This window comes from Pseudomyrmex gracilis, unplaced genomic scaffold (genome assembly GCF_002006095.1).
Source record: "Pseudomyrmex gracilis isolate BER0280 unplaced genomic scaffold, ASM200609v1 scaffold_250, whole genome shotgun sequence".
Lineage (NCBI taxonomy): Eukaryota > Metazoa > Arthropoda > Insecta > Hymenoptera > Formicidae > Pseudomyrmex > Pseudomyrmex gracilis.
In genome coordinates this window covers 34,702-45,094 of record NW_018020834.1, presented here as the reverse complement: position 1 = coordinate 45,094, position 10,393 = coordinate 34,702, and the positions used below count along the sequence as shown (strand labels likewise).

The following is a 10,393-nucleotide window of genomic DNA, read 5'->3' as shown; positions in this document are numbered from 1 at the left end:
CACCGAAAAAATTATATTCTTGTAAGTAGAAGATTTTATACTTAAAAAATCTTCTTAAAGATTTTAGATAATATTCTTCCGAAATTAAGAATATATTATTTATTTAAGAATATAGTCTTTTTTGACAGTGAGATATATATATGTTTTTCTATAGAGGCTTTTTTTATATTCTAATCAGTATATATTCTTATCAATATTACTATTTAGAGGATTTCCTCTTAAAATAAGAAACTTTTCCTGGCGCCTATTTTAGTATAAAATATACTTAAAGTAAGTGGGATATCCTCAAAACAAGAATACAATTTTTTCGGTGTACAGATACTTATTTATTTATTGGTAAAACACATTGATAAAAAGCCGATTGAATGCTCATTGCTACTTTCGAATTATTTCTCTCCACCAATCGCGCGCGGATAGATTATACATCTAATTGTGATTATATATCTAGTTGGGTTTTTTTAAAAAATTTATATTAACATTTAATTACTAATTATATTCTTTCGATCAGTTCTTACGGGCCAGTTTTATATAAATCTTCTTTTCTTCCGTTATTATTACGTGATATATTTACGTGATTTAAATCTAATCAAATTAAATTATTTCAAAAAGTGTTTGTTAATGTTACAGTAACGTATATTTGAGCGAATATCTCGGATCGTCAAGTGTGTCCTTGTGGATTTGAGCTGTAGAGGAGACGACAAAGTCGGCCTATAGGCGCGTTTTGATAAGGAACAGCATCATCCCTATCTTAAGGGTCGGAAACGAGAGGACGTACGAAGGAAGAGGGCGGGAGAGACAGAGAGGAGGAGAGAAAATGGCGGCCTGGAGGGTAATCCGACACCAAATCGAAGGAGACGCCATCGCAAAGCGCGGCGCCGCCCCTTTATCATTGGGTCTTGGCTTCGACACGGTGTCATCCTTGCGTATATAGTTAAGAATCGGAATAATTATTATAATTTTTTTATGGACACATATATTTTCTGACCGCATCAAAATATATTGCAACGAAAAAAAACTCAGTTCGAATTAAAGTGTCGACGGTCGTCACATATTTGAAAAATACTATTTAATTCAAATATTATTTATTTACATAAATGTTATTACATTTTATGTTTTTGTCTGTTTTAGGTCTATTTATTGTTACACGAAAAAACAAGCTTTTTTCTAGAGAATTAGGCTTTTGTAACTTGAAAATTTACAGGGAAAGATATAAACATTAAATTGTCGCTAAAAATATTGTCTTTGAATTTATAAAAAAAAAACAATTAATCTCTTAACTCTTTTCTCATAATTTACTTCGCCTCGCAAATAACTTATAGATATTTTTGGTAAGATATAAATAAAATTTTTTATTTATATCTTTTACGCATTTAAAATCACACTTTTGCATTATTTATTTTTATTGTATTTTAAATCAAGTTCAAAATGAGTTGCTCTGTAACTGCTTCTTTGAATTCTGATTTCTTCGAGAGCGTGTTATGCTACGTCTGCATCGTAGGATATGTACGAATGGCAATTAGCCGAAAAAGGCGGGGACAATTCAAAGGATTGGCAAGGCGTAGCGAAGAAAGATGTCTTCGGTCATCTCCTGGTTGCATCGGCTCTCCTTGATACATAACGCCTGTCTGCCAGACCTCGCTATTTTCAACCACCCGATTTCCGTCACACGAGAAACACTAAATTTATAACACTCGTCGTAATTTTTTTTTCACATTAAAATAAACCTCGTGAGCTATGATTCACCTATAATAGTGAATAATAATTAATTAAAACAGTTCTAAATTTTTATTAAGAACGTTTCGATCATTTATTTGTGATCATTTTTACAAATAAATCAAAAGTACATTTTATTTATGTTTTACAAAAAAGTAATCATATTATGTATTAGAATAGAATATAATTTAAAAAATTCATTTTAATGAACAAAAAAATTTTTTAATTATTACGGCTTGTCAACCAAAGAAAGCCAAAACAACGATGAGTATCAAACACTATATAACAACACTACATAACAATGTCACATTAAAATGTTTGAAAATTCATAATAAAAGATAAATTATTAATTATAAATAAATTATGTAAAAAAATTAAATTGAGTTAAAAAGTGATGTAAGGAAATAGCAAGGAAAAAAATGTAAAAGTCAAATTGTAAAATTTACATAGTTAAGAATAAAATAATTTTAAATTGTCATAATAAAAAAATAAACAATTGGATAAGCTCGTAAGAAAATAAAAAACAGAATATTAGAGCAGAGTCAAAACATAAGATATATATGTGTGCGTTATTTATATTGATTAATAAAACTAAAAAACTTAAAGTATAATTTGAAAAGATAAACATAATTGTAAAATATAGTAACACTAGCTATCAGTTGCCAATTGTAAAAAACCGTTAATCGTCTTCAACCGCCAACAAACCGTCATAAATAAAATCAAAACCATATTTTTATTACGTGACATTTATATCACAAATGCAAAAAAAAGAAAACACAAATTATCTTAAGTCTAAACGGAAATGGATTCTGAAGATAAACACGAGATTATCTTCTTGACCAACGGAAAATATTAACCGAGTTAATTCCGAGTGTTTTTCATCAAAGATGCTTACTGATTACAGATTGAATAGTCAAAATTTAAATAAAAGTTTTGTTGGTGATTGGAAAAATCTTTGTGCGTAATTGTCCATCCGTCAATCCTTTTGGGACGTTTATCAATTATATCATTCTTATACATATATATATATTTATAATATGATTATTATTATTTTGTTAAACATGAACAAAAAATGTGTTTTTGATGTTTTTTTATTGATTGGTTGAAAATGATATCAAGAATAACAAATCAATAAACAATCGAAACGTCTCAACAGAATTATAACTGTTTTTAATTAATTATTACCCACTACCGTCGGTGGGTCACAACTCACAAAGTTTACTTCTCAATTTGGATTTTTTCTCTCTTCAAAATCTTGTTTTTTTTTATTAAGTAATTTCCACGTAATTATATACATATATATGTATCAAAAATTATATTAAAAAATCTTTTAATTACTTACATCTATTTACAAATAAATACAAAACGTTTCTCTATTTTTACCTCAAAAATTTTATTAAAAACTTTCTTGATAAATAATTAAATTTGTTGTAAATAAATACAAAACGTTTCTCTATTTTCACCTTAAAAATTTTATTAAAAAATTTCTTGATAAATAATTAAATTTTTTGTAAATAAATACAAAACGTTTCTCTATTTTCACCTTAAAAATTTTATTAAAAACTTTCTTGATAAATAATTAAATTTTTTGTTCAATAATATTTGGTTTCAATAAATTGCGAGTATAATATAAACTTTGATGTCAGATTGTAAAGTTATAAGACAAGGGTGAAATGTCGTATGTATGTACAAAGATGTAACGGGAAACGATACGATGATCGTGAATGAACGAAACCGATCTCGATTATGTACGAGTTCGTATTCTGGCCGATCTACGGTTACGTTTGTCGTTGGATCATATTTGTAGAAATGTGTATCATAATACGACTCCGGAGATGAGCCGTCGACCTTCGCGAGAGGATAAAATCTTATCACGTAAAGTAAACGTTCTAAAAAAAAAAAAAAAGCTTGATACTGTCTTTACTTTACAACGGTGAGAAGTCATCAAGAAGTCATTTTTAAATTTCTTCGGAATATAATATATGTATAGAAAATAATAATTGGAATAATATTCTTATCACAATAAGTACTCCAAAGGAGATCAGAGCCGAAAAAGGACTTACGATTGTAGGTATAGGCTCCGAAAACTACTCACAATAAGTACTCCACTTGAAATTGAAAAAAGTATGTAATAATTTTTCGATTGTTTTATTTCTAATGTTTGGTGTTTTTCTAATTTTGCATTTTGCCGCAAAGATGAGATAAATGTCAAATTTGCAAATGTGTGTCAAGAATGTTATTGTTTAATCTCTATTGATTTTTCATACATAGGGACATACACAGTATGTATATAATATATATATGTATGTTAGGTCTAACGGAAAGTTCTGTCCGTTTTTGGAATAAAACAAAATTACAAATTTTTCTTACCGTCAATAAACTTTATTAAATAATATATAATTGCCATTATTGTTAATGATTTCTTGCCAGTGTGAGAACAATTTGTATATCCCATTTTTGAAAAATTAAGAAAAATTTGTATTTTGTTTTTATTCCAAAAACGGACAGAACTTTCCGGTAGATCTAATATATACGCATGATTATTCAAAACCGTATAAACGTCTGAGTAATAATTTATCTACTGATTTACTGATAGACTTCCTTCCCCAATCTACTGACGAAGGGTTGATTGTTGTCGGTTGTTGTGAAATTAGTCAAACACAGAAGAAGCGATAGCACCGCTGTGAAATCACAACACGGTGTACGGTAACGTTGACACGTTCCGTTTCCGGTGTTTATTGGTCTACTGGTGTAATCCGTGATTTCTCAACCGGCTCCGCGATAGCGGAAAACAGTATCTCTACCTCACGTGGAACAGCGCACAAAATCGCTGAACTCCGTCAAATCAAAAGCGACGCGTAAAAATAAAATTTTTGTTTTGATAACCAAAAGTTTCTCTTTATTTTCCGTATTATAAATTCAAGTTTCAAAAATAAAGTTGTATAAAATGTGATAAGATAAAAAAAAAAGAATCTCACTAATTTACAAATTATAATAGTTCAAAAAATTGTTTCTATAATTTGACAATGCGCAAGTTAATTAAAAATAAAAGAAAAATACAAAAACAGTGAGACGGAACAAATAATGATACAAGTGTTCAATAAAATCTCTCAATGGAGTATCTGGGGGAAAGAAAAAAAAAAAAAAAAACAGTCGCACTATCATGATTTGTCACAGTTACATAAAAAAGAATTACGCCAGATCCGGCCTCGAGGAGGAAGGAAGAAATCGTCGGAATTCGATATATCCAGGTAATCGGTCCGTCTCTTCGCTGAGGTCGCGCCAGGTGAGAATATAGCGACGGAGTACACGTAGTAGAAGGAAACACTGACGGGGTGAAATCCTACGTCGGGGGTAGAAGTTGCACCGCCCCCGTAGACCAATGGAGGGATGTAACGACCAATCGCCGCGCAGGCGGCTTCTCTCGCGCGTCCCAGTCCAAAAAAAGAGGAGGACGAACGAAGCAGAACGAAGAGAGAGAGAGAGAGAGCGAGAGAGAGAGAGAGAGAGAGAGATGGCGACCGAGTGAAGAGAGTTAACGGACATCGTGAACGAGACGAAACTCTCCGTTACGATAGAACTTGGTTAGTGACGGTTCGGAGCAGAGAGTTGATCTTCGGAGCCCGGGCTAACTTCGGTGACTTGCTGGCCATATACCCCCGCTGCGCGACAACAAGTGTTTCTTTTTTTTGTGCGATAGATCTCCTTGTGAATCAACCACCAAGTTATTATTCCTTTTAATAGAAATAGACACAGTGTTAGTTATGAAACAAGTGATTCTATAAAAAAGATTTATAATCGTGTAACCACATAATGGAATCGTAGCGGGAGATTGTCCTTGTTCTACCCTTCGCAGCGGATGTTGTTTCATTTTCAAGATACAAAGTGAAAGAGACTGAGATTTGAAAATACGCACCTGATATGAACCCAGGAATAAACACAACACGTACAACACACAAACCGGCTTAACTGACAAAAAAAAAAACAATATTCGAACGATAAGAAATATGAATGAACAAGCAGAGCAAAGAGAATTGTCGCGGAGCGGCGAAATTTATTGCGAAAAGTATCGTAATACACTTACATAATTTTTCTCTGGATGAATCGTCGTCAAAATAGGAACGCGCACAACAGGTTTTGGTATCGGATGACTCCGGGAACTCAGGCTCGAAGTTATTCGCTTACGACGCGGTAATCAGACGCGATTTTTCTGAAGGGCAAAATATAAATTTAATTCGAAAGAAATGAAGTTCAACAATTTTACGCGCTTGTTACAGTAGTGGAGTATTTACGTACAAAGTGGGTCTTTCACGATGATCGAACAACAAGAATTTATTTGTAAATCGAGAGAGAGACAGAATTTGCGCGACGAAATGTGCGGACCAGTTTCCGCAAAGACGATTTCATTGTCCCTACAGAAATGTACATTAACATAAAAATACAATTGTTGTATCGATTGTGTTTCTTACGTACTCTCTCTCTCTGTGTGTGTGAGTGTGTGTTTGTGTGTGTGTGTGATCAATTAATAAATTTTAAAGCTCGCAAGAGATCGGTTTCCGCAAAACACATCTTGCGATGATTTTCGCGCAAAGACATTTTTTTAATGAACGATTTTTAACGTGTGGATATAAACAAAACACGAGTGTGCGTGATTAAACGTGATTATGCCAATTCAAATAGAGATGCTTCCAGTTGTTCATTCCGATTCGTGAAAGACGACACCACGATAGTATTTTAATTTGAATTGAAAATAAAGAAGCGCGCAAAGAGTGCGCGCCGCCAAGAGAAGAGACTCTTGGTTTCTTCGAGAGTAAAGTATTGCGCAATAAAAAAAAAAAATCGTTCGAGTGAGAAGAGAAAACAATAACAATACAATGAACGAATCATCATCATCACTTTCGCGATGTGACTCGCGTAGAATTTTGTCGGGAATATATCGGTGAAGCCGCGCGACAAAAACCGCGGAGCGATCTGTCGTTTGTTTGTGCGCGCGACACACAAATTGCTCTTTCTCCAAACACAATTTAAACAAGAAAAAAACTGTAGATAATATTATCATCGAAAGCTTTGCAAGTACAAAAAAAAAAAAACTGTGCGCGAGGAAAATTTTTATTTTTTTTTTTTCGATAATTTCTTTTCGCGCTCTTCTTTTTTTTTTGGCGAATGAAATTCGAAAATTCGGTTTATGTCCGACACCTCGGTACACACATCAGTATTAGAAGCCAAGGATGTCGGATAGTTCGGATCAGCTGTCTTCGCCGAACAGCGATTGCAACAGCCAAATGGGTGTCGTGCATCGCAATACTGCCGCGCAGTATGGTAGCGCAACGTCAATATCCGGTCTCGCATTAGCGCATCATTCCCAAAATCTAACGCCCACGTCAAACGGTAGCCCGCAGTATCCGCAGGAATTGTCCGCTTGCAGTTCCGTGACCACCAACATAAGCAACATCGGCGGGCTCTCACTCGGCAGCAGTACCGCCAGTAATTTCACACCCGAGCAAATAGCCTGCATGTGCGAGGCCCTGTCACAAAGCCAGGACATAGAAAAACTGTCGAGGTAATCTTTTTCTCTATTATTAGGCATTTTTTGATAAATATTTACTATTATATTTAAGAGCTCTGTCTTTGTAAAACAAATATACGCAAAATATATGCATTTTAAAAGTGAAAAACTTTTTCTTTCATAAAAATAATCTTACAAAACTTAATATTAATCTTTCGAAAGCGAAATAAACTAATGAAAAGCGTTCGAGATTTGGTTTAAAAACATTTAAAAATTAAATTTTCAATCACAAAATCGTCTTTCTCTCTTTTTCTACACCGAAAAAATTGTATTCTTGTTTTGAGGATATCCCACTTACTTTAAGTATATTTTATACTAAAATAGGCGCCAATAAGAGTTTCTTATTTTAAGAGAAAAATCCTCTAAATAGTAATATTGATAAGAATGTATACTGATTAGAATATAAAAAGCCTCTATAGAAAAACATATACATCTCACTATCGAAAAAGACTATATTCTTAAATTAAGTATATATTCTTAAATAAAGAATATATTCTTAATTTCAGAAGAATGTCATCTAAAATCTTTAAGAAGATTGTTTAAGTATAAAATCTTCTACTTACAAGAATATAATTTTTTCTGTATATATATATATATACACGTACACCGAAAAAATTGTATTCTTGTTTTGAGGATATCCCACTTACTTTAAGTATATTTTATACTAAAATAGGCGCCAAGAAGAGTTTCTTATTTTAAGAGGAAAATCCTCTAAATAGTAATATTGATAAGAATATATACTGATTAGAATATAAAAAAACTCTATAGAAAAACATATATATCTCGCTATCGAAAAAGACTATATTCTTAAATAAAGAATATATTTTTAATTTCAGAAGAATATCATCTAAAATCTTTAAGAAGATTTTTTAAGTATAAAATCTTCTACTTACAAGAATATAATTTTTTCGGTGTAAAAAGAAAAAATCAAAACGAAGCTTTCAATCAATTGCTCTATTTACTTCTCTTTCTATTTTCTCTTTTGTTAATTGTTTTATACTTTCTTCGCATATTTTCTTTATTTATATTCATTTTTTTAATTTTTCTCACATTACTTGTATATTGATCTTTTGATTACGTTGCGCTTGATTTTGAAAATTTTTTTCACAGCGCTAAAAAAAAAATAAAAATAATCATTTGATCAATCTCGTACAAATGATTCTGACCTCATTGTCAAGGAGTTAACAAAAACTTTATTTTTTTGTTAACGGCGGCATTTTATCAGATTTCTTTGGTCTCTGCCACCTGGAGAACTGTTGCGCGGTGGTGAAAGCGTACTGATGGCGCGTGCCGCCGTTGCTTTCCACCGTGGGGCCTATCAAGAACTCTACTCGATTCTCGAGACCCACCCTTTCTCCCCGCGTCGTCATCCCGAACTGCAGCAGATGTGGTTCAAATCGCATTATCGCGAGGCCGAAAAGATCCGCGGACGACCACTAGGTGCCGTTGACAAGTACCGTCTGCGTAAAAAGTATCCGCTACCGAAGACTATCTGGGACGGAGAGGAGACCGTTTACTGCTTCAAGGAGCGATCGAGGAACGCCCTGAAGGAGTGCTACATGAGAAATCGATACCCAACGCCGGACGAGAAAAAGAACCTCGCCAAGAAGACCGGCTTGACGCTGACTCAGGTGTCCAACTGGTTCAAGAATCGACGACAGCGGGACCGCACGCCGCAGACAAGAACGTGAGAAAGCTTTTCTTTTTTTACAGACCTATATAATTATAATTATTTTTTTTACACCTAAGTTAAGAATTTTATCAATTACAAGAACTCGTTGTTGCTCAAATTTAAAGCGTGGTAATATTTACATAATTAAAAAAATCGCAAATATATTACGTGTGTGTATATAAAGATAACAAGTGAAAAGAGAGCCAATACAAGCTGCGAACAAGGGTTCGTGTTTTGATGATCTGTTCAATTTTCTGACGTTTCGATCCGCATTAAGATCCTCTTCGGTGACAAAGAGACTTTCACGAGCGATCTCAATTGAGACTTTTATGAGCGAAAACAGAAAAAATATTCGACAAGTTTTGTTTCTGTAGATTCAATATATACAATTCAAGAGATCCTACAACACAATTGAACTTGATGAAAACGACAAACGTTTTCCACTTAGCGTAATGCACTTGACTTTTTTTCAATTTCTCATTTACACTTCTCTCTGTATCTCATCAGGTTTTCTCACAATATGTCGTGTCGTTTTACGAAAATTTATTGATGACGCTCGAACGAGGGTTTTCCTGTTTCATTCTTCTTGGAAAGAAAAGAGACCAAATGACGAATCTTGTATCCCATTCTGTATGTTTCACATAAATATGTACCACACTTATTGTTAATTTAAGTAGAAAACAACACACATGAAAAATTAAACTCTAAACTCATTTAAAGGATAAATAAACTACTTCGATATGTTTATTCGTAAGATATATTCAAAAGTGTAATACGCACACACACACACATACGCATATATATTATGTGTACCTTATCTCTCAAGATCTTGTGCGCAAGTATGCGACTATACTTTATCTACGAAAAAGTTGTGACGTGACTTTTTTGTGTCCGTCACTATATATATATATATATAATATATATATATAGTGACTATATATATATATAATTTATTGTGACTATATATATAATATAGTGACTATATATATATATATATGACTATATATAGTATTGTGACTATATATATATATATATGACTATATATAGTATTGTGACTATATATATATATTATATATATATAGTCACAATAGATTATATATATATATATATAGTCACTATATATATCGTCACTCCCTACGTATAATTACATAAGTGTCACATATGGGATTTTCAGTTTATTGCATAGTGACACTCAGAAAGTCATGTTCTTTGTGGTCACCAAGTATTAAAAAAAAATATTCATAAGTAAGGTAAAAATTTAAAACCGAAAGATTCCTTAACTAAGGAAACTATATGAAGCTTTAAACTTTTAAACTGCTCTCCTCTAAAATTTGCGTTATTTTGGAGTTACGGGATTATACGTAGGGAGTGACGATATATATATATATATATTTTATATATATATATATAAAATATATATATATATATATATCTTTTATATA

The 10,393-nt window shown here is 32.4% G+C and overlaps 1 protein-coding gene and 1 long non-coding RNA gene across 2 annotated transcripts in view; both read left to right on the top strand.

The window, feature by feature from the left end:
- LOC109859246 overlaps positions 1 to 1,773 on the top strand; it is a 5,156-nt gene extending 3,383 nt beyond the window's left edge. The window contains exons 2-3 of the long non-coding RNA XR_002250690.1: positions 628 to 930; positions 1,129 to 1,773. This is a non-coding gene — a long non-coding RNA (uncharacterized LOC109859246). The remainder of the gene's footprint in view (positions 1 to 627; positions 931 to 1,128) is intronic.
- Positions 1,774 to 6,827: 5,054 nt separating this feature from the next.
- The window catches only part of LOC109859245 (homeobox protein SIX2-like), an 11,603-nt gene continuing 8,037 nt past the window's right edge, over positions 6,828 to 10,393 (top strand). Inside the window, exons 1-2 of the mRNA XM_020437288.1 lie at positions 6,828 to 7,273; positions 8,505 to 8,966. Of these exons, the coding sequence (XP_020292877.1) occupies positions 6,942 to 7,273; positions 8,505 to 8,966 (794 nt within the window). The 5' untranslated portion in view covers positions 6,828 to 6,941. The remainder of the gene's footprint in view (positions 7,274 to 8,504; positions 8,967 to 10,393) is intronic.